The 25,410-nt window shown below is 38.9% G+C and overlaps 1 protein-coding gene across 1 annotated transcript in view; it reads right to left on the minus strand.

Annotated features, from left to right (window-relative positions):
* Nucleotides 1–25,410, minus strand: part of LOC120521494 (E3 ubiquitin/ISG15 ligase TRIM25-like) — a 45,805-nt gene that overhangs the window by 8,566 nt on the left and 11,829 nt on the right. The window contains exons 2-4 of the mRNA XM_039743077.1: nt 19,898–19,993; nt 12,628–12,861; nt 7,699–7,858 (exon numbers count right to left, since the gene is read on the minus strand). Of these exons, the coding sequence (XP_039599011.1) occupies nt 7,699–7,858; nt 12,628–12,861; nt 19,898–19,993 (490 nt within the window). The remainder of the gene's footprint in view (nt 1–7,698; nt 7,859–12,627; nt 12,862–19,897; nt 19,994–25,410) is intronic.

Genomic DNA, 25,410 nt, shown 5'->3' on the forward strand with positions numbered 1-25,410 from the left:
TACTTGAAGTGCATTTCACATTCCAGTTGTGGTTATTTGTCAGCTGATCTTTTTGATTTACAGTCTCCTTATTCAGGTTTGAGGTTTACTAAACCCCAAAGTGTGGCTTTTATCACAGACACCTCATAGTTGTGTTTGTCAACAAAGCAGGGAGCAGATCAATGATAAACCAAAGGACCTGTAATGGTCGTAATGTCACAGGAGAGAGACTTATCATAAATTATAAATATCAACAACATGAATGGATAACTGAATTTAAACTATGATTAAGTGAGTGTCTGTGTCCAATAAGAGGACAATCCATACAAAATTAATTAAGGTAGAAAATATTTGCATACAGTTTTTATTTCAACATGTTTGTCTGTATTTGTTCTACCGGCTGTCAGGAAGGTAGAGGAAACAAGAAAAATACAAGCAGATGAGACACAGTCTAAGAGTTGATTTCTGTAATTTCAGTTAAACCTTACTTCATTGCCAAAACAGTAAAACACAAAAAGTAGTTTCTTGAAGAACAAAAGCAGGGACCAAAATACAAAATAATTAAAGCAAAAAAACACACATTTTACTGAAGAGTGGCAATGTTTTTTTGTGTTCATCCTTTGTTTTGTTTTTGTATTTTTTTTTTTTTGTCATTGTTTTCTATGTCTGTTCACTCAACTATTTTTACTGCTGGCAGACACTTCCTAACATAACAATAAGCATACAAGACTGGATTGTTTATGATCTGGAATTTGAGCTTTTCTGTTCACCCTGTAAAGGCCTGTATGGCCTGTAGAGACTGCCCAGCCTTTCTGGAAACAGCCAGAAGAAAGCTAGGAAATTGAGATGAAGAGCAAGCATCCATGTCAGGGTAAAGCACTGCTAACTGTGACCTCTTGCCAAGAAAGTATCTTTCTGGCCAATGTTCAGTCAATGGACAATAAATTGGATGACCTTTGATGCAAACTAAAATATTAGAGAGAGATTAGGAACTGCTGTGTCATGAAGATTTGGTTGACTACTGACACACCTGACTCAGTAAATAATGCCTTAATGGCAATTGTCCAGTAGTGCTGGTTCCTGTTATTATGAAGGGCCTTGACAGACTGGTGCTGGGACACATTCACAGCATTATTCCAGAGAGCTTGGACCCTCTGTAGTTCACTTGTATAGACAACAGGTCTACAGAAGACTCAGTAGCTCATGCTATGCACAGCACCTTGGAATATCTGGATACGAAGAGCTCTTATGTCACACTGTTTATTTGATGATTATAGCTCTGCCTTCAACACTGTAATTCCATCCAGATTGATTATGAAGCTCTTTGACCTGGATCTAAGTGCCTCCTTGTTTAACTGGATCTTGGACTTTCGGACAGAAGCAACTCCACCTTCACACTGATCCTGAATACTGGCACCTCTGAGGGCAATGAACTGAGTCTCCTGCTGTAGTCTGTGTTCACCCATGACTGCAAGATAGAGCCCCAATACTGTTGTAAAGTTTGCTGACAATTCCACCATCCTAGGCTTGATCACAGATGATCAGAAGAGCGAGAGGAGATTAGGCTCCTATCAGAGTGGTTTAAGGGCAATAACCTGTCTCTGAATGTCAGCAAGACTAATCAGCAATGATCTTATGGACAGAGCACATTACAGCAGTCATCAAAAAGGCCCATCAGTGACTGAACTTTCTCAGATGTCTGAGGAAGGCATGAATGTCTCCAGTAGCCCTCATCATCTTTTATAAAATGTGTGGTAGAGTCCATCTTAACAGGCTGCATGGTGTGCTGGTTTGGCAGCAGTATAGCTAGGAAAGACAAGGCCTTGTAGAGGGTGGTGAAAGCAGTGCAGATGAGCATGGGCACATGGACGTCACCTCAGCAGGACATGTTTGTCAAGCGCTATCTGGGAAAGGTAAAACAAATTATAAAGGACCCACAGTCACCCTGCATGAACATTTTTCTCCCCCTCTCATCCAAAAAGCACTATAGAACTATTAATACCTGAACTGTGAGATTTCCATCTGCAGGTAATATGGCTGATCGACTGTCATGTGTGATAAACTGTCTGTAATCAATGTAGCAAACTAAGTTCCCCTTCTTCTCTTATTCCTGTGTATGTAATGTTGTGTTTAGTGTTATTTACTGTGATTATTATGAAGTCTGAAGTTATGTTTTTCTGAGTCAGATTTTTTTATGTTGATTATTTTATCTGCAATCAACATTACACAAGTAAGAATTTCACTTTATGTATGGCAATTAAAATGACCTCAACCCTGAGTCTGTAATCTTAGATAACCAAGAAGAGGACAATACTAACCTTTATACCATAATAACAGTAACATTTCCTAACGCACTAACTTCCAGCTGTCATCATGTAAACAGTGTGCAAAATGGTGGCACTATACAAAAATAACATGATGGAAAAACGATATGACAATAATTAAATTATTACAAAAATAGTTCCAAGGTTGTAAGGCAGGGAGGCACAGGAACAAAAGGTTGGGTTTCAAAATCAAGACAGTTATTTTATATTTGCAGTTGCACATAGAATAGTGTCAGGCAGGCTTTTTGACACAGTCCTCACTGCAACTGACACACAAAATACAAAGAAGCAATGTTTAAAAAAAAATAGAAACCATGCAATATTTACAGTGAGTATGGAAAGTCACACAAGATAAACAAACAAGAACAATAAAATTAAATACACACAAAATGTGTCTTCCTCAATGAAAATGCTGACAGGAAGAAACTCACCATAACACAGTTCTAAAATAGTATGATCCACAAAAATATTTACAAAGAAAAAAATGAATGTATTTACAAAAAGACAAAAAATGCACCAAAACCCAAACTACTGTATATAAATGCTTCCACCAAACAAGAACTATCAAGTAGGAGATAATTACAACTCCATGAAAATATACACAAAAATAGGCGCAAGCCGTTATGCTTGATGTACTTTACAAGCTTAGCTACACCCAACTCTCACCACTATGACTTGGTCAAAAAGTTAACCCCTGCAGGCAGGAGGTGCCTTTTACACTTGGCATTGACTTATCATGATGCCCACTGCCTCTCCCAGCCAATCGCTGATAATACAAGTGCATCTATGCAGCGCAACATGTCACAGCTCTGCAAGACTTCTTGGTAACTAAACTAAACACCCATCAACTTTTTCTTACTCCAGTGGCAGGTGGCTACAAACTGATAACATTAAAAATGGGCACTGTGTGAAGCTGTATAGGCCTCCAGAGTGACACAGGCGCTGAGACATCATTGCCTTCCCGTGTTGCCCTGCTGAAGCAGCACTAAAACACGCATGCCTTTGTTTTGTTTTGTTTTTTTCTGTTGTCCTTTTCTTAACTTTCATATACTTTAAAGATACTTAAAAAGTATTTTCCCTTTTCCTTGTCTGGCTGTTCCACATTACCACAAGACCATGTACAACTAACCACAATAAATGTCAAACAGAGTTAAAGTAAGAAAAACAAACCAAATAATTGAAAGCATGATGAAAACAAGACACAGTGGTCCAGTAACATGGAATCATCACACAGATTGTCTTCCTCTACTCAAAGGGCCTGAAAGTGTAAATCCTCAGACTCAGTAGAAGATGGGAAGAAGGCAGACATGTTGTGGCTCAAAAAGGAAAGTTTTAGTGAGTTTTTAGTTATTGGTGGCCTCTATGGTCTGTTTCAATCTTTCAAGAGTGACCTTCCCTCAGGTGCAAGAGTTCTTAACACTAGAATTACCAGAGCCTACGAAAAAACTCGTAAATCCGTCCCACCTTAAATCGCTTCTTAAAATCGTTCACACCTCTCCACCAGCGTCTTTTGTCATCTAAATGTGCTGATAAAAATCAGGCTGCCAGCAGCCGGCTATTCCATCCCCCCATCGACTTAGAACGTGCACAAACTTCTCTCAGCTCATGCCTTGATTGATTATCTGGGAGTGAAGTGGAGTTTTAGAGTGGAAAGAATAGATCGTTATTTGGAATACACGCATTTCATGTCTGTTCCATTTCTACAGTAATCTGTGTAAACACATTGTTAAAACAGAAACGTTTTTTATATTCTAGTAGTAGATGACAAAATGTAGGCATAAACTATATAATGTATGAAGCCTGAAGTATCAAAGAAATAATTTCACAAAAGATACAAATGTAACACAACAATTGCTCTTGTATTCAAAAATATAACTGCAGAAACAAAAAGCCGCCTTAACATGTGACATTGACACTCATTTATTATGACTGCCTCTGTGGTGCAATAGACTCAGCTGCCGACTGGGAATCAGAAGGTCGTGAGTTTGATCCTGCATCACTCTGTTTAGAGAAGTAAACTGCTCTTAGTCTTACTATTTTAGAATTAAAACATACATTTGATTTCAGTCTGTAACAGCCGGTGTAATTTATGATACTTGTAAAGGTTAGCTTTGGTTTTTTTTTAGTCAGCTTTATTATCTCGGCCGCGTTCACGAGCCCAAACACCCCCCACCCCCGCATCTGACACTGCTGTTTTCACATAGACGCGCTGTAACAGACGTAAACTCAGCTCCCTTCTACATCAGAGCAAGAATGCACATACCATTGCTTGCATACTAAAGTGTCAGCAGGAACTTTTCGTGGCATTACACACATTTTTGAGCATGCCCTCTGCACACTACTTGTGACTTTAGGCTTTAGGAAGTAAGTAAATAAATAAAGGTAAATCGTGTCATAAAATGATTTCTTCAAAACTTCACATATATTTGTCTCTTTCTTTTTTTAAAATGTGCGTTGATCACTGCCAGCATGTTGTAGCACACAGCATCTGGCATTTGTGCGATGATGTTTTCACATATATTGTCTCTTTCTTTCAGGTGTGTAATAGAAACCACAGCATAGAGAGAAATGCAATATTATTTGAAAACGAACAGCGTCCGATCAGCTGTTAAAGTATGGCATTTCTAAATGTTTGCTTTTTTTCAGTCTGGTTCTCTCAGTCAGACTGTATATTTGTCTCTTATTCAGTGCGCGCAAGAACATGCAGGTGGCCAGATGCTGTGTGCTACAACATGCTGGCGGTGATCAACGTACATTTAAAAAAAAGAAAGAGACAAATATATGTGACGTTTTGAAGAAATCATTTTATGACACGATTTACCTTTATTTATTTACTTATGTAAGTCACAAGTAGTGTGCAGAGGGCATGCTCAAAAATGTGTGTAATGCCACGAAAAGTGCCTGCTGACGCTTTAGTATGCAAGCAATGGTATGTGCATTCTTGCTCCGATGTAGAAGGGAGCTGAGTTCACGTCTGTTACAGCGCGTCTATGTGAAAACAGCAGTGTTAGATGCGGGGGTGGGGGGTGTTTGGGCTCGTGAACGCGGCTGAGATAATAAAACTGACTAAAAAAAAAACCAAAGCTAACCTTTACAAGTATCATAAATGACACCGGCTGTTACAGACTGAAATCAAATGTATGTTTTTATTCTAAAATAGTAAGACTAAGAGCAGTTTACTTCTCTAAACAGAGTGGTGCAGGATCAAACTCACGACCTTTTGATTCCCAGTCGGCGGCTGATTCTATTGCGCCACGGAGGCAGTCATAATAAACGGATGTCAATGTTGCATGTTAAGGCGGCTTTTTGTTTCTGCAGTTATATTTTTGAATAAAAGCGCAATTGTTGTGTTAGATTTGTACCTTTTGTGAAAGTATTTATTTGATATTTGGACTTTAGGCTTCATACATTATATAGTTTATGCCTACATTTTGTCGTCTACTACTAGAATATAAAAAACGTTTCTGTTTTAGCAATGTGTTTACACAGATTACTGTAGAAATGGAACAGACATGAAATGCGTGTGTTCCAAACAACAATCTATTATTTCCATTCTAAAACTCCACTTCACTCCAGATAATCAATCAAGGCATGAGCTGGGAGAAGTTTGTGCATGTTCTAAGTCGGTGGGGTGATTGAATAGCCAGCTGCTTGCAGCCTGATTTTTATCAGCATATTTAGATGACAAAAGACGCTGGTGGAGAGCTGTGAACGATTTTATGAACCGATTTAAGGTGGGACGGATTTACGAGTTTTTTTGTAGGCTCTAGTAATTCTAGTGTTAAGATGTGAAGATAGCGAAGGAATGAGTGCAGCCCAGCAGCAAATACCACCTTGTGGGTTGCCTAGCCTTCCCTGCAGCCACAGTTGGAGCAGAATAGTTGGAAAAAAGTTGGGCTTCATGTTGATAAGTGTTTCCTAGCTGGTTGAAGAAAATTATCTGCTGACCATTAGAAATTAGAAATTTTATCATGAATGGTCTCAGGCAAGTTGAATCCTGGCAGGATTCCTGGGAGGAAATCTTCTGGCACTGCATGACAGTAGGACAGAAACCAGAAAAATCACAGGCCATATTCTCTTTAACTCTATTGTCAACATCTTTTTCTGTTCTCAATTTTAGTAAGTTTGGCACTGACAAACAAAATGTAATCATCCACTCACCATTATATTTATACCACTATCAAGAACTATGAAGATCACATGAAGCACCAGGAAAAGCAAATGGGACGAAAAACCGTGACATCTGAAATGATTAAGGAAATTAAACTAGTCCATATTGCTTTGAAACAGTGAAATGAAACCAAAACAGGAATCTACATTTTTTAAACTTCTGGAAAAATGATATAGTCATTAAAATTATATTAAAATATAAGTAAACACAGGTGCAGATTCATTATAGGCAGTTGGTTTACCACCATTCCTTAAAAATGTAAATGTTCCCATGTATTTGTCCACTGACTGATTACAGGGGCGATAGGAGGGCCTGAAGTCAAATCAGAAGCAGCCATTTGATCTAAACAAACCGAGGCAGTCTTTTGTGCAGTTTGTCCTGAGATGGTCAGGATTCTAGCGCAGTCCTCCAGTTTTTACATCTTTTCTACCAAAATACATGAACTAAAACATTGGACTGTACAACATTCTTTAATATCTGTGGGGGAAAAGAGTCTGAACAGGTGACACCATACATATAAAACAAGTGAACCTGAAAAATGGATTAATGACACAATGAAATGAACACTCCAGACAGCAGGCATCCAGAGTAGAAGCCTTTATGACTGCTGGTCCATTGAAGATGCTGCTCCCTACAGAAATACTGTCATGTCACACATGAATATCAGACCTGCTGGAAACTGTTCTCTGATGTATCTCCTGTAAAGTGTGGATCTTTTGTAAAACAAAGATCCTGAAATCAATCAGATGACCCTGAATTGCATTGCAGTGAAGCAAATTTATTGTTGCAGAAGTAAATTTAGATGTCACAACATTAAAAAGCTCTGATACTGATCTCAGTTCATTTCCATTTAAGTCTTAACTGATCTCGAGCAAACAACACTTCATTTGTATGCTGAACTGGCTTGGCCAGTTTAAAACGATCCTCATTCAAAGCACATGAAATGAAAAAGTAGTTTTCTGCCAGGTAAAGACAAAATATATAAGAAATATAATAGTTTTTTGAAAATTTTAATGCAATTGTTTACTGTGCAAGTGGAATCACTCAACTAGTCATTATAAATGGCATGGCATACATAATACAAAATCCTCATATCAAAGGTAGATTGATAAATGTTAAACAGCTGGCCTTCTATATGCACCTCACCTCTCAGTCTCCTCTTACTGTCACTCTGGTCTTTCCAATAGAGTATAATAATGGCCAGAACATGAACAGACGCTGTACCTGAAGGAGTCAATGTCATGATGCCTCCCTGGCTGATCTTCTCCAGACTCTTTTTCAGACATAACAGCTCCTTTCTCAGGTCCTCATAAGAGAAATTTGCAGTAACAGTAAAGCTGAGCAAGTCTGCATCAGCAGGAAGGACACAGTGAGATGAGAAAGTCTGCATCAGGAGAGAAGAGTAGACAAGAAGAAATAAAAAGAACTGTTTATCAGAAGACACTCTTCTATTTTAAGGGATTTATGTGATGGATCATCAGTTTGGTTAATTGGGGAGAAGAGGCTTCATTATTCATTGGTTATTTATGAGTATTTCAGTGGAGTTTCAAATACTGTATGATGTTATTAACTTGGACTTTCAATAAGCTTTTAATGTATGAGAGGCGTTTTATCAGACTGTTTCTGTAAATCATTTTCCTGGCATCTGCCAAGCCCAGATTCAACCAGGAGATTGCCAGATGGTGAAGCATAATTCATCACTCAAGGGAGCACATTTCCCAGCACTAGTGTCCAGTGGCAATTTGCTTCATACCATTCCAGCTGACACTTGGTATTGTGCATGGTTTAACGATGCTCCCGAAAAACAAGAATAGGCAGAGGCAATTGGGAACTTAGCAATGACTGCTGCAACCTAACACAAACAATAATAGATAGATAGATAGATACTCTATTAATCCCAAGGGGAAATTCACATAATCCAGCAGCAGTATACTGATACAAAAAAAAAAAAATTAAAGAGTAATAAAAATGCATGTAAAAACAGACAATAACTTTAAATAATGTTAGCATTTACTCCCCCGGGTAGAATTGAAGAGTCGCATAGTGTGGGGAGGAGCGATCTCCTCAGTCTGTCAGTGGAGCAGGACGGTGACAAAAGTCTGTCACTGAAGCTACTCCTCTGCCTGGAGATGATCCTGTTCAGTGGATGCAATGGATTCTCCATGATTGACAGGAGTTTGCTTAGCGCCCGTCGCTCTGCCACAGATGTCAAACTGTCCAGCTTTATTCCTACAATAGAGCCTGCCTTCTTAACAAGTTTGTCCAGGCGTGAGATGTCCTTCTTCTTTATGCTGCCTCCCCAGCACACCACCGTGTAGGAGAGGGCACTCGCCACAACTGTCTGGTAGAACATCTGCAGCATCTTATTGCAGATGTTGAAGGATGCCAACCTTCAAAGAAAGTATAGTCGGCTCTGACCTTTCTTACACAGAGCATCAGTATTGGCAGTCCAGTCCAATTTGTCATCCAGCTGCACTCCCAGGTATTTATAGGTCTGCACCCTCTGCACACAGTCTCCTCTGATGATCACGGGGTCCATGAGGGGCCTAGGCCTCCTAAAATCCACTACCAGTTCCTTGGTCTTGCTGGTGTTCAGGTGTAAGTGGTTTGAGTCGCACCATTTAACAAAGTCTTTGATTAACTTTCTGTACTCCTCCTCCTGCCCACTCCTGATGCAGCCCACAATAGCAGTGTCATCAGCGAACTTTTGCACGTGGCAGGACTCCGAGTCATATTGGAAGTCTGATGTATGTTGGCTGAACAGGACCGGAGAAAGTACAGTCCCCTGCGGCGCTCCTGTGTTGCTGACCACAATGTCAGACCTGCAGTTCCCAAGCATATTGAGGTCTGTCTGTAAGATAGTTCACAATCCATGCCACCAGGTGTGAATCTACTCCCATCTCAGTCAGCTTGTCCCTAAGGAGCAGAGGTTGGATGGTGTTGAAGGTGCTAGAGAAGTCCAAAAACATAATTCTAACAGCACCACTGCCTCTGTCCAAGTGGGAGAGGGATCGGTGTAGCATATAGATGATGGCATCCTCCGCTCCCACCTTCTCCTGGTATGCGAACTGCAGAGGGTTGAGGGCGTGGCGGACTTGTGGCCTCAGGTGGTGAAGCAGCAGCCGCTCCATGGTCTTCATCACATGTGACGTCAGAGCAACAGGCCGGAAGTCATTCAGCTCACTAGGACGTAATACCTTTGGGACTGGGGTGATACAAGATGTTTTCCAAAGCCTCGGGACTCTCCCCTGTTCCAGGCTCAGGTTGAAGATGCGCTGTAGAGGACTCCCCAGCTCCAACGCACAGGCCTTCAGCAGTCGTGGCGATACACCATCTGGACCTACTGCTTTGCTGGCACGAAGTCTTTTCAGCTCTCTGCTTACCTGTGCTGCTGTAATTGTGGGTGGGGATGTCTCACCTATGCTGGTATCAGCAGAAGGATGGTTGGAGGATGAAGTACTCCGAGGTGAGAGTGTGTTAGGGTGGTCAAACCTGTTAAAGAAGTTGTTCATTTGGTTTGCTCTCTCCACTTCTCTCTTGATGGTGGCACCCCGCTTCGAGCTACAGCCAGAGATGATTATGATTATGATTATAATTATGTGTTTCAGCATGAGGCCCACAGATATTGTGTGCCTTACTACTTTGCAGCTGAGCTGTTCCTGCTCATACATGTTTGCACTTCACAATAACAGCACTTACAGTTAACCACAACAGAAAGTTAACAAACTGATTTGTTAGAAATGAGGAATCCAATGACAGCACAATGCCAAAAGTCTTTGAACTGTTCAGTACACTACCATTCTACAGCCAATGGTAGTCTATGGAGATTGCAGGGTTTTATGGACCTGTTGGCAATGGAGGTGGCTGAAAAAGCTGAACCTATAAATCAGAAGAGCTGTCCACATACAGTGCCTTGTAAAATTATTCATTCGCCTTGGTGATTGTCCTGTTTCGTTGCATTACAATCTGGAATTAAAATGGATTTTCATTTAGATTTTATGTAATGAATTTGATTATACATCTCTCTATATATAAAATCCAACATCTGTCTGTCTGTCCACTTTTCACTAGAGAACTACTTGAGATTGGACTTTTTCTATAATTTGCTTGAACATTCCAGTTGATTTTGTAATTTCTGTCTTCGCACTTAGTATCAGAGTTCACTTGCAGGAGAGATATATTTGCTCTAATCTGAGACAGAGGTTGAGACCAAGGGGAGGGGGAAGCGTGACATCATGAGTGGGAAGCCAGGCAGGACCCTCCCAACTTACCAGCCTCTGTTCGAATCGGTCTACCTCTGGTCACGTTTTGGTATGTACCTTGCCTCCGCTTAGCTAGCAACACCTGTTTGTTTGTTCTGTTTCAATACTATGTGGGCAGAGCCACGGGGCACAGCTAGTATATATATATATATATATATATATATATATATATATATATATATATATATATATATATATATATATATAGTAAAGAAAGTTCAAGCAAACATAAAAGTTTGGGGTTTCCGGCCCCGTATACTGAAAATAATTCCAGTTTACACACTGCATACAGCGATTCACATCCGCGACATGATTTTTCTTAGATAGTCCTGCCGCGTCCACCCTCGTTCTCGAAGCATACACACCGCCTGGTCATGTGGTGCCTCAGTGTTAACCGGTCAGGCACAGATAAGGTCAGCTGCCTAGAAAGCGTCTCGACTGTTGCAGGGCCTGAATTAGTGAAGCAGGTGAGATGGTAATGAAACAGAGGCACAGGGCTTATTGGTTTTTAAAGACTTCTTCCTGCATTGTGTTTTAACCTCAGTTTTAAAGGATTGTTTTAAGGATCCCATGGGATACCCCTCGCAAACTGTTTTACGCTGCATATAGCGATTCATTTCCGCGAGAAACATGCCTCTATGAACAGTCAATGTGGCTCAGAGGTGCATGTGGACTCTACGACAGACGAACATAAATGACGCCGTTTTTCCTGTGTCGTCGCATCCGAGTTGGTGGGCGTGGTTCTGCAAGTTGTCGTCGTATCCAATGGTCTTAAAATTGGTGGGCGTGGCTCCTTCCTGCGTGCGCCATGGGCGTCTTACTTGTCGGCGGCTTAGTGAATCCACGCCCCTTCCGGCGTGCTTTCCATGGGTGTCTTGCCTTAGTGAATTATATATATAGATACTGTGTATGTGTATATATATAGCTATATATATATATATATATATATATATATAGTGAGTGCTACCCCTAGGGGATGCAGCTGCTCCTCAGAAACCCCCTCTTAAGCAGTATTTCAATGGGAAGCAAACAGTCTTACACCTCCTCTTTGTGGGATCAGCTGCTAACTTTTTGGTGTGCTAAGCTAATAGAGACATTCAAAAAAAACTTGCAACTGCGATTGAAGCAAAAGGGGACTCTACAAAGTATTTTTTTGGGGGGTGAATACCTTAGCAAACTCAGGAGTTCTGTTTTTTTTGTCTTAAATATTACTTCTGTTGCAATCAAAAATATTTTGCATCTTCAAAACGGTAGGCATGTTGTGTCAATTAAATAGTACCACTTGTAATGCAACAAAACAAGACAAACATCAATGGGAATGAATACTTTTGCACAGCACTATATCCTTGACCATCTAGTGTATAAAGAAGAAGTTGTGAGTACACATCAGAACTATTGTGTGCAGGTTTGGTTTCCATATTCAATAAGTGAAATAACAACAGAAACAATAGCCAAGAGAAGAGAGATGAGACTGGACTGTGGGGATTCAACTGTGAGGAAATGCTGAAGGACTGGAATCTCATTGGTTTATGGACAGATACACAAGGAATAGACATGGCAGAAGTGTTTCAAGATATGAAAGGATTTGGTGTCATCTTTTATTAAATGTCATGTTTTAAGCTGGTTAAGTGGAAATGGACTCATTCACCACACAAAGAATTGTGTGTACATAGAACAAGAAGCCATTTGTTACAATGAGTGCAGAAACTCAGAGACCATTAAATATGTTGAAAATATCAGGTGAAGATGAAAAATGATGTGTATTAGGCTGAATACCTAATCTTGTCATGTTGTTTAAACCTCCTTGGATCTTTCAGATTTTACATTCTAAGTGTTTTCACATCCTATACACCTCAGTCTGATCAGATTCCTTATGTTGTGTTGCTCTCACCTGCAGGAAGTGGACATGGTCCTTGGTTTCCGAAAGCTCCTTCAACTCAGCATCTTTCTTTTTCAGCTCCACGATCTCCTTCTCCAGTTGCTCCATGATTCTTTCAGCCTCCTCCATTTCTCTCATCTCCTGTTCCCTTATCCTCTCTGTTACTTTCCTGCGGGTTTCTTCAATGCAGTGAATCAGAACGGTGAAGCTCTTCTCGTGTTCCTCCACTTCTTTTTCAACTAAGATCTGATTGGGTATGAGAAAGATATTGAATTGAGTCATCTAAAAAGAATTATCAGTCACAAGGCACTTTTATTGCTATGGATAGGTTAACATCACCACTGGAGTAATGGTGGCTCTGTAGCCAAACAGGTAGCTAGAATATGTGAAATATGTTCCCTCAGTATGCTGGGTAGCAGCGTCCAACTACCAGTGCTTCCAATTGGGTTCCCACATTGGGTTATGTAGTCTGAACAAGCAGTCATTCTGAGGTCTTTTGGAGCCGCTAAAGTAAGCCACTACAGATAGCTCACTGAGGAATATATCAGACCTAGAAATTTGTCTGATGCAAACCTGCCACATGCTGGAAATACTCCAGTGTTTATCTTTAAACAGAGCTTCTCCTGCTCCACTGAGTGAGTTGGATTTGGCAGGTGGCATAGGACAAGTCTCACTTGGAATAGAGGAGGAGAGAACAAGACATCCAGGTATTGTGAAGAAGAGTATGTATGTAGGAAGATAATTGTGTGAAAGTAAAAGGGTCTTTTAGGACCAGTGACATAATGTGTATGATGGTTGTGTTCTGGTTTTGGGGTGCAAGATGCCCCTAGTTGATCATTATGTCAAACCTGTGATGGAGATATTAAACAGATGTGCCAGATGCTAGAGCAGGAGATTCTCATTTCATTTAATTTTATGAACTTTTTGTTAATTTATCTTCTGACATCTATTTTTCTCAAACTCAGATTTGAGCCTTTACTTTCTAAGTTAATGCATTTGTATTTCATTTAGTAACTTCTCAATAGTACTGATTACTCTGCCATTGCAAGTATGGCTAATGTGATATCCATCCTCCATAACAGAAGAGTACCTAGTCATACTTTTTCAACACAAGTTAACTGTATCCAATACATCATTTAAAAGCCCGGGCATAAAGAGTTCTTTACTAAAATCACCCATTGTTTGTTTTTTCATTTGTGATTTTTAATTAATCATCTCTGGATTTCTTTTTCTGCACTTAAGTTAGATATTCTCCTACTCAGACAACACATTACTGAACACAAAATGAACATTATAAAATGCTCTACAAAACATTTCTAGGCATTTTATAACAGTGTGACACACCATTAAAAATTTAAATGTATAGTGCGGGAGATCGCCAAGCCACCCCACAACTTGTTGACATAGATAACTTCCTCTTAACTTAGATGGGCTTACTGGATCTATAAGATCATCAAAATTCAACCAACATGTTTAAATTAACATACTAAAAATTGCACTTAATTTTTTTAGCATTTAGTTTCCTTTCTGATGACTTTAATTAACTATATTTTCAAAATATATGTATATATTTATATTCTGATAGTTAATTTGTGTCTCAGTGTATTTGTTCATTATTAGATCTCAGTTAACAATACTTTTTTCCCATGTTCCTTTCTGGATGATACTTGTTTCTATCATATTTTAGTTCCCATCTTCTCCTCTTTCTTCTTCATCAGAGGTTGGTCTGAGGATGACTGTCCATTTCAGGTTTATGCGTTCAGGTCTTGGAGAGGACTGAGGGTAGCCTTTGTGTTGTGGTTTATTGTTGGCAAATACCACAAAAAAATGCATGTTCTTTGAATTATACAGCACATTATTATGGGATTGACCTTGCGGAACAGAAGAAATAGCCAAGAGAAGGGTTTGTTAGTTAACTCAGTTACATAACAGTCAGTCAGGTGAGTGTTTGTGCCAGGAGGATAATGAACAGATAAAGATTTCATTCAAATAGGGAGGACATTAAATCAGACCAGAAAGAAAGCAGTGAAGAGACCATCCTTTAGGAGATAACACAAGAGTTAAGGGAGAGTTTAGAACAGATCAAGAAACACACAGCAGGCTGTGACAATAAATATAGAAGGTATGAAACAAATACTGAAGTTATATCAAACATTTTATTTTATTTTATAAAATAAGTTAAAGAGTCTCCCAAAGAGATTTTTAAAATTAATCCAAGTCCTATATGATGTTGGAGATGCCAACTAGTCCAGCGCCTCCAGCTCAGAATCACCAAACCTGGAGAGGAGGTAACTAGCCTGTGTTTGCCTAAAGAACTAAACTTACCCCAATGTCCTCTGGAGATATTGTGCACTCCTAAAGTGTCACAGGAGGACTCCCGAAAACTACAAACAAATGATTCATGGTCTGAATTTAGCACAAATAAAGAGATATAATATCAAGCTGCATGAAGCCCACAGTTGAAGTTGCCCAACTGTTCTCAAGCTATTTCGGTAGTAGATGGTTACTCTGGGAATTCTGAGGTGGTAGATAGAAATGAGAAACCCCAAAAGGTGAGATCCAAACCAGTGCACAAAAAATGGGTAACAGTGATAGCTGGAATCTAAGATGCAGGTATATACCTGGCCTTTCAGTCTCATAAGTGTATTACTTTACTATTACACAGGTGGAAGACCTTCCAGGGTGCATAGAAGGGTCTTTTGGCTACACTTGGGCAAATTCAGTTCTCATTGTCCATAGTGCAACACATGGCATACATAAGAGCAGTTGTATTGTCCAAAGTTAAACAGAAAGAGAAGTGAAATGTGTTCATGTCTGGAATTTTACCTGTCATGCACCAGTCCAGGTAAGACTGAGGAGATTTAATGCATGTCGCAAATTTTGGTGTAGAAGGAAGGAGTCTAAATGGGTTACATTTGAACCATAGGGAAACTAATGTAAGCTAACCATTTATCAGATGTAAATTAATGGAATCAATTTTTAAGAAAAGACTGAGCAACAATCAATTGTCCTCCCTCGACTATCACCTCTGTTCAGTTTATCGGCATGTTAATTGGACTGAATAATGCTGAGTGTGTCCACCAACTCAAGACCTGCTGTTTTTAGTACTTTAACAAAATTAATACTAAACTGTTTAATATACTTCTGTGCTGCACAAATTACATTGGAAATGTTTTTTATGAAGAATTCTTCCTCTGGTGAAAAAAATTTCATTCTAGCAAGAAACAACCCTGGACAGTGTGCCAGTCCATTGTAGGGCCAAGTACCACACAAACCAACACTCACAATCATAATTTAGAGTCCCTGCCAGTTAAACAAAGCCAGAGAACATCTGAAGGAAAACCCACAAGGAGACAGATAGAAAACACAAACTGCATATGGGCAAATAATTTAGGACACTGGATCTGTGAGACAGTAGATGTAACCACTGGACCACCATTTCCTTAAAATATTAAAGCTTAAATGAAGCAGGTGGAAGTGTAGATTATATAAATGTTTTGCTGTGAGATGTAAAATGGCAGACCACAAGAACAGGGACTGACAATTTGGAAGATGGAAATATAAATGAGGGACAGAAAAGGTCTTTGGCATGCCTAAAGTCTTGGTGATGTTGAGAATTGCAGGTTGTTGTCCTTGTACCACAAAATGAATGCAGGAACTTTCATTTTTGATGATGGAAATCAACACTAATGAAGGCACCTGAGTTTCAGAAAGTATTCAAAAACGTATGCTGCTTAAATATCCTCACATCAATAGTTGATGTCACTCATTGTGACTTGCACGGACAAACCCCTGATATAATTTAAAACAAAATGGTCAATAATTCTGACTAAATTAGAACAAAGTTTTACTAAGGAAACAATTTTAGAATTTTTATAGCTCAGAATGTAATGAAACAATCCCTTAAGTCACACAACAACAACATTTATTCATATAGTACATTTTCATACAAATAATGTAGCTCAAAGTGCTTTACATGATGAAGAAAAAAGAAATTAAAGACAAAGTAAAAATTAGAATAAGTCAGCACTAATTAACATAGACTAAGAGACACACAGACATAAAATGTTAAGAGCTTAGAAGAAAAATGTTTAAATACAATAAATGTATGAACAGCAGTCATGACAATCAAAACTGAACTCAGTCAATACCTTCAGCTATGAATTCAAATAAAGTTGTGACTTGAAAATAAACAAGGAAAAGCCATTAACACTAGAATTACCAGAGCCACCGAAAAAACTAAATCCGGCCCACCTTAAATCCCTTCGCACCTCTCCGTCAGCGTCTTTTGTTTTGTAAATGTGCCGATAAGCCCAAGCAGTAAGCAGCCTGCTATACCATCCCCCACCTCCACAGAAAAGGGTAAGAAGTTCTCCCAGTTCTTGCCCTGATTATCTTGGAGTGAAGTGCTGGAGTTTTTGGTGAAGCGGTAAGATCTGCTGAATTATAAACCAGAGGTCATGAGTTCCAAACCGCCACTCTAGCAAATTTACCATTTTGAGTAGTGAGCTACTCTTATTGTTAATATTATACAATAAAATGATACATTTGATTTGTGTCTGTAACAGTCGCTGTAAATTTATAGCACTTGTAAAAGATAGCGTTTTTTTTTACTTTTACTCTTTCAGTCACGATCACGATACAACACTCCCCCCAACATTACCCCCTATCCCCCCCAGGGATCTGACATGGTTACTTTTCATCTGAAACTGGAAATAACTGTAGATGTGAGTGGTGTTTTGAGACAATGGAACTGGAAATTATCTGATCTGGAGGGATAAAAGCTGACACACAAACGCTAGTGAATCTGCCTTCTTCGTATCTCACCGTCACTTGAATTCTTTTCTATTCAGTTTTATTGAATGTTCCTGCTTACACTGAATTAGTATGCACCTTATGGTCCATGATGTCAAAGCCACACTGACAAAAAAACAGAGACATACTTGTAAGAATTGATGACGAAGCTCCTCTGCAAAGTGAACCATGAACACTCTTCTCTTCTCAGTGGCCTCCGTGCATGCCTTGTACAGTACATGTGTGTTGATCACCGTCAAGTCAAGCTTGTTATAGCACAAGCAACCAGCCACCCGCATGCTCCTGCATGCACTGAATAAGCTCACACCTTCTGGTGCATGATGTCAATTCAGCACCGGACAAAAAAGAAAGAGACAAATACGAGGTATATGTGACATTTTGAAGAAATCATTTTATGACCTGAATAGTACCAATCAGAAAACATCATCACACTAATGCAATATTATTTGAAAATGAACTGCGTCAGATCGGGTTTGAATTTATACTGGTGCTGTTAGTTAGAGTCAGATCAGAAGGGGGCTGTGAGGGAGAGCATGAATGTGACTGAGAGAATAAAACTGAAAAAAAGCTAACTTTTAGAAATGCCATACATTTACAGCTGATCTGACTCTGTTTGTTTTCAAATAATATTGCATTAGTGCGATGATGTTTTCTGATTGGTATTATTCAGGTCATAAAATGATTTCTTCAAAATCTTACATATATTTGTCTTTTTTGCCCGGTGCTGTATTGACATAATGCATCAGAATGCGTGAGCTTATTCAGTGCGAGCAGGAAGACACAGGTGGCCAGTTGATGTGTGCTATAACATGCTTGACCTGGTGGCGATCAACGAGCATGTACTGTGCAAGGCATGCACAGTGGCCACTAAGAAAAGAAGAGTGTTCGTGGCTCACCTTGCAGAGGAACTTCGTTGTCGCTTCTTACAAGAAAAGGTGATGGGTAAAACAAAAGAGGATACAACATTGACAAGCTTCTGTTCCAAGACTGCCGCTCTCCCCCGCCCCTTCAGTGTAATAGTAACCACAGCACAGACAGAAGTCTGTACATTGCAATAGGTACACACGTTGTAAATGTAGGAAGGACGGTCCTTGTGTGTGTGTGAACTGTTAACATTTGAATTTGATGATTGCATATAGCGCTGAACTGACCTCTCTGTACTATTCTTTCCTCTGCATGTCTTGGAGTACAAAAGAAACAGCACTGTGCACCAAAATGAGGAGACTGCATGAGCAAGATTGAAAAAAAAATGTGGTCACTGATTACAAGCGCAAGAAGGCATGCGAATGAATATGAATAATATGAATAATGTTACATCAGTGCCACAATGTTTTGCAAAATGTACTATACAGGTCATAAAATGAGTTATTCCAAATATCATATACTTGTATACCTTTATCTCTATTTTTTGTCAGTGTGTCTTTGACATCATGGACCATAAGGTGCATACTAATTCAGCGTAAGCAGGAACACTCAATAAAACTGAATAAAACAAAATTCAAGTGACGTTGAGATACGAAGAAGGCAGATTCTGTTGTACGGGGATGTGTTGTATCGTGATCGCGACCGAAAGAATAAAAGTGAAAAAAAAAATGCTAACTTTTACAAGTACTATAAATTTACACTGGCTGTTGCAGACACAAATCAAATGTATGTTTTTTTGTATAATATTAACAATAACAGCAGCTCACTATTCAAAATGGTAAACTTGCTGGGGAGCTGGTTTCAAACTCACGACCTCTGGATCATAAATCAGTAGTTTGTAACGCTTCACCACGGAAGCTGTAGTATTTTATTTGTACCTTTTGTGAAAGTGTTTATTTGATATTTGGCCATCAGCCACATTATACAGTTTATGTCTACATTTTGTCATTTATTACTAAAACGTGAAAAGCGCTTTTATTTTAAAGATGTGTTTACACAGATTGTTGTAGACACAAAACACATATCAAATTATTTCCCCTTACAATTCTGGGTATCTCCCTCCCAGATAATCAATCAAGGCAGGAACTGGGAGAACTTCTACAGCAGTGGTTGGGGGTGTGTAATAGCAGGCTGTTTGCTGCTTGGGCTTATCGACACATTTAGATGACAAAAGACGCTGACGGAGGTGTGAAGGGATTTAAAAAGGTGGGCTGGGTTTACAAGTTTTTTTGTAGGCTCTGGTAATTCTAGTGTTAAGGAATTTTGTGCAAATTCAGAACATCAGTACCAACCTGCAGTTTTGAGTTAATTGAATGAAAATAAAAGTATGACTAAAAATCCAATGGATATTAGGGTCATACTGTCTGAGTTACTAATGAATAAAATGTGGGATACGGTGAAATGCCATGAAGGGTAAAATAAAAATGTCTCTCCCTTTTTATGCCCCTATACACTTCATTACTAGTGAAGCATCTGTCCACTCTTCTATTTTTAATTTATTTCTCCTCTCTTTGATATGAAGCGTCATCATAATTCAACTCACCTTCATCTGTTCCACCGCTTTCTTTGTCTCCTCTAGTATCTTCTTTCTCTCCTCAAGTCTCCTCCTGATTTCACTCAGTGTCACCACCAGCTGTTTCTGTTTAGACACACAAGAGGATATGCAAGAGGATATACATGATCTTATATGCATGAATTTGCATAGTCTTACAAGAATTCACTTTCACTTTTTAATTTTTTTCTCTTTCTGATTCCTGAAATTTTTAAAACATATTTGTTTTACATTTTCTGACATGACTTACTTTTCCATCACATTTGACTTAATACTTAAAACAGTAAGTGACACACCGTGGTAATGTGAGGTCCTTGGCTTTTAAATAAAGGAGAGGGTGTGGAAGTGTGGTGGGAGCAGTTACCGGGTGTGAAACAGTGTGGGTGTTTCCACACTTACGTGCATGGTTGAGGAATTGCCTGTGTCTTTAATTGATGCCGGGAGAAGCTAATCGCTACACCTGTGCCATGTCCCCATATAAAGTAGGAGAAGTGTGAGAGTAGGGAGAGATCGACAGAGAAGGAAAGAGAAAGAGAGTGGAGGTTAGAAGAGGAGGAGGCTTTGACAGCCGGTGCAGGAGTGAGAGAGATAGCAGGCATGCTGCAAAAGACAATTGGTCAGCTGGGAGTGTAGCAACCAAGGAGGTTGACAGCTCACCACCGAAGGCAGTGGGAGTCAGGGAGGCTTCGGAGGCTGAACCCCAACATGATCGCCCTGGCTATAGAGGGAACAGCAGTGCCGCGAGTGAGCTGTACATAGACAGGGGACGGAAGGCTACAGGACCAGTTTGAAAGGCAGCTGAAAGGGGCGACATTTTTAACCTTGTTTTAATGGCTGTATTTATGGGATTATTTTTAACCTCTACTTATTGCACCTGATTTTATTGATTATTTATTTATGGATTTCTGGTAGCACTGCACTGTGGACACTTTTTTGATTTTTGTTTTTAATCAAGGCACTTGTACACTTTTACACCATCCCCTTACTTTAAGTGTGATCTGTCCCTATCTGGCAGCTCATTCCATTCATGTTACCAAGGGTGTTGGATTCAAGAGGCTCCCAAAGCAGGAAGAGGGAGCTAGGAGCTGGACCTGCACTGTCATACACTCAGAGATTTTATTAAACAAATAGGAAAAAAAAAAAGATTAAAAGAAGAGTGGGAAATCCGATGTTTACACATTAAAAAGGCCTATGTATGGTGAAGCAATTTGCTATTAGCATCTTGAAAATTCTGGAGGACTTTCACACATCATGAATGAAATTTAATTATAGGATCTACAAGGTCATTTCGTAACTTGAGTCACACTGTTGAGGACTTTGTGAAGTGTTTTGTCAACTTTTGAAACACATGAGATGACTGAGACGACTAAGATGTCAGCAATTGTGAAATCAAGCTTCCAGTCTGTAGATGAATTTACTGCGCTCAGATAAACCTGGTGGGAAATCAAATGAGCAATGCACTGTGAATTGAACAAGCAAAGTAGATGGTCAAAAAAGATGACCAGGACATGCAAGACAAACAAGGATGCTACAAGAAAGGGAGCAAATCAATTAACCAAACATAAACTGGGTGTGAACAGAGCACAGAGGGATAAAGTCTGAAAGAGAACATGGGACAGAGATGGAGGTAAGCTCAATGCTGCAGAAGGACATTTCTTAAGAAATAAATCAGAATAGTGTTGATAAATGGGGTACAGTGATAGCCTAGCCCTAGGTAATCTCATACAGTGTATTGTTCTTAGGCATTTGGATGGAACTTCTCTGAAAAACTGGAAAAAGTGAGGGCAGACTGGTAGTTGTTCAAGAAAAATGTAAAGAGTGAGGAACTGAGAGTAGGAGAAGAACAAACGAGGTGGTCTACAAAAGATGGCTTTGTCTTCCTACAATATTTGTTGTTTTTTAAAATTTGGCTCATGTACATATTCGCAGTAAACATTTAACTGAGCCAATAATGTGAGTTAATGATAAATAATTTTTAACGGTTGAAAGTTAAAGATGATGGAGAAAAGGAAAAAGTTTGAACAGATGATGTTAATGATATAAATGAGTTCAAATACACAGATGTGAATGAGCAGAGATGTCAGAAACATGAGAAAAGAGTGCAACGAGAGAGACAGAGAGAGAGTGAAAAGATGTTTGAATATGATGAAAGGCAAAAAATGCAGCTTTAGTTGTTTTATAAAGTGACATGTTTCAGGAAAAAATTGTGTGATTAAAAGTGTTAAAAGAATGCCAATAGATGTTGTGAACGGGACTTGTTCTTCTGAAATATATTATTAAACTGAACGTTCAAATGCTGCAAATATATTGTGCTCACATAAAACTAGAAATATCTCATTTAAAAGAAAAGAGCTCTGAATTAATTTAGGGTAAAATATGAGTTTTGAATGTGTATAATATTTTATATAATGAAAACGTCTCCAGTTTTGCTAATAAAAAATATATACCAATGTGCCAAACATCTTTCATTCAGACCCTGATCAAGTTTTAAGGAAAAATGTTGTTTTGATAATTATAAAATAAAAAGGCTACAGGTACAGTCATATGAAAAGGTTTGGGAACCTTTCTTAATTCTTTGTTTTTTTGTTTTTCATTGGCTGGATGGAAGGATGAGCTTTCAAAGTAGCAACTTCCTTTTAATATATGACGTCTTATGGAAACAGTAGTACTGTATTTTATCAGTGACATTAAGTTTACTGGATTAACAGAAAATATGTAATATGCATCATAACAAAATTGGACAGGTGCATAAATGTGGGCACCCCGACAGAGATATGACATCAATACTCAGTTGAGTCTCCTTTTGCTCCTTTGAGCCTCTAGACGCTGTCCTCCTATAGCCTGTGATGAGTGTCTGGATTCTGGATGGAGGTATTGTTGACCATTCTTCATTACAAAATCTCTCCAGTTCAGTTCAATTTGATGGCTGCTGAGCATGGATAGCCTGCTTCAAATCATCCCATAGATTTTCGATGATATTCAAGTCAGGGGCATAACTTCAACTTTGTGACTGATGCTTGAATATTATCCTGAAGAATTTGTTGCTATTGGGCTGAATTCATCCGACCCACAACTTTAACAAGGGCCCCAGTCCCTGAATTGGCCACACAACCCCACAGCATGATGGAACCTCCACCAAATTTGACAGTAGGTAGCAGGTGTTCATTTGGAATGCGGTGTTCTTCTTCCACCAATGCAACGCGCTTTTTGTTCTGACCAGATTACTCAATTTTTGTTGCATCAGTCCAAAGCACTTTGTTCCAAAATGAATCTGGCATGTCTAAATGAGCATTGGCATACAACAAGCGACTCTGTTTGTAGTGTGAGTGCAGAAAGGGCTTCTTTCTCATCACCCTGCCATACAGAGTTTCTTTGTGCAAATTGCGCTGAATTGTAGCTAGATAGATAGATAGATAGATAGATAGATAGATAGAACGATGTACAGATACACCATCTGCAGCGAGATGTTCTTGAAGGTCTTTGGAGGTGATCTGTGGTTGTCTGTAATCATTCTCACAATCCTGCCTCTGCATATGCCACTCCTGTATTTTTCTTGGCCTGCCAGGCCTGCTGGGTTTAACAGCAACTGTGCCTGTGGCCTTCCATTTCCTGGTTCCATTCCTTACAGTTGAAACTGACAGTTTAAACCTCTGAGATGGCTTTTTGTAGCCTTCCCCTAAACCATGAGACTGAATAATCTTTGTTTTCAGATCTTTTGAGAGTTGCTTTGAGGATTCCATGCTGTCTGTCACTGTTCAGAGAGTCAAAGGGAAGGACAACTTGCAATTGACCACCTTAACACTAGAATTACCACAGCCTACGAAAAAACTTCTCCATCAGCGTCTTTTGTCCTGTAAATGTGTTGATAAGCAGCAAGCAGCCTGCTATTACATCTCCCACCGGCACAGTCTTCTCAGCTCAAGTCTGTTTCCCTGCATGCCAGTTGCTTAGAGTTGTATAGAGTGAGAAGTCAAGCAAAATGACACCTTTTATAAATACTATATCGTTATTTGGAACACTTGCATTTCATGTGTGTTCAGTGTCTACATAGATCTATGTACAAACATATCGTTAAAACAGAAACATTTTTCATGTTTTAGTAATAATTAACAAAATGTAGACATGAAGTGTATAATGTGTGAAACCTGAAGTCCAAGTATCAAAGAAACACTTTCACAAAAAGCACAAATATAACAGAACAAGTGCGCTTTTATTCAAAAATTTAACTGTAATCATAACGACTGCTGTGGTGTGACACACTGACTACTTGAAGGCATTTTAAATAGAAATTGACTTGGAATTATAAGGCATTTGATGCTTGTGATATTATGATTTCTTTTCTCATCCACTTCTTGTGCTATAAGTATTTTGTATATTTTAAATGTGGAATAGAATAGAACATTAGTGTTTGCATGATTACACAGCTGATGGAAGGTTTATTTTTATTTCCTATAATATGATTTTCTAATAAAACATTCCAGACACTTTGTTATAATTCAAAAGCCCAAGGTAGAAATGTATGGTTTATTCTAATAATAATTTGACTAAAATGTAATAACAATTTAATTAAAAATAATAGCATAAAAACATAGCTGGGTTATGTATAAAGAAACTGTTAGCTTTCAGATAACATGTTAAGAGATGTTATTAATAGATGTATTTCAAGATCATTTTTGCTAATCTAAGTAACCACTGAAATTATTTAAAGGACATTATGTGGGAAAAGATGAAATATATTCTATATGAATTACCAGTTGGCTTTAGACACAGTGACTTTATACATGATTTAAAATCTGAAATATAAACAAACATCTGCACATTCCTGAATAATATTCTGTATTTAGAAAAAACACAAATAGGGATGGTGGAGCCTCGCTGTTTTATCTTATTTTGATCTCATTTCTGAAGCTAATTAGGCTTTTAACAGCCCAGACTGCAGGTTTCTTCCTTGACTTCTGCTTGCTGCGTTGATTGTGAGATGTTCGCTGGAGGACACATGTGTTATCGATTTACAGGCTTCCATGAGGTCAGATTATCTAAAGGCTTAACAACAGCTATGCTGATGACACACAACTGTATTTATCAATAGCGCCTGATGACCCCGACTCTGACTGACCCCAATGTCTTAGTTGTGTTTCTGAGTGGATGAATAGTAATTTTCTCAAACTAAATAAGGAGAAAACAGAAATTTTAGTGATTGGCAAAAATGAATAAAATGAGGGTATTTGAAATAAACAATCCATTAGGATTAAAAGTCAAGACAGAGGTAAAGAGTTTAGGGGTAACTGTTGACTCTGACCTGAATTTTAAATCGCATATTAATCAGACCACTAGGACAGAATTTTTTCATTTAAGAAATATAGCAAAAGTTAGACCTCTTATATCATTGCAAGATGCTGAAAAACTAGTTCACGCGTTTGTTTTCAGTCGACTAGATTATTGTAACGCACTCCTCTCAGGACCACCGAAAAAAGACATCAATTGATTGCAATGAGTGCAGAATG

The sequence above is a fragment of the Polypterus senegalus genome, chromosome 2 (genome assembly GCF_016835505.1).
Source record: "Polypterus senegalus isolate Bchr_013 chromosome 2, ASM1683550v1, whole genome shotgun sequence".
Lineage (NCBI taxonomy): Eukaryota > Metazoa > Chordata > Cladistia > Polypteriformes > Polypteridae > Polypterus > Polypterus senegalus.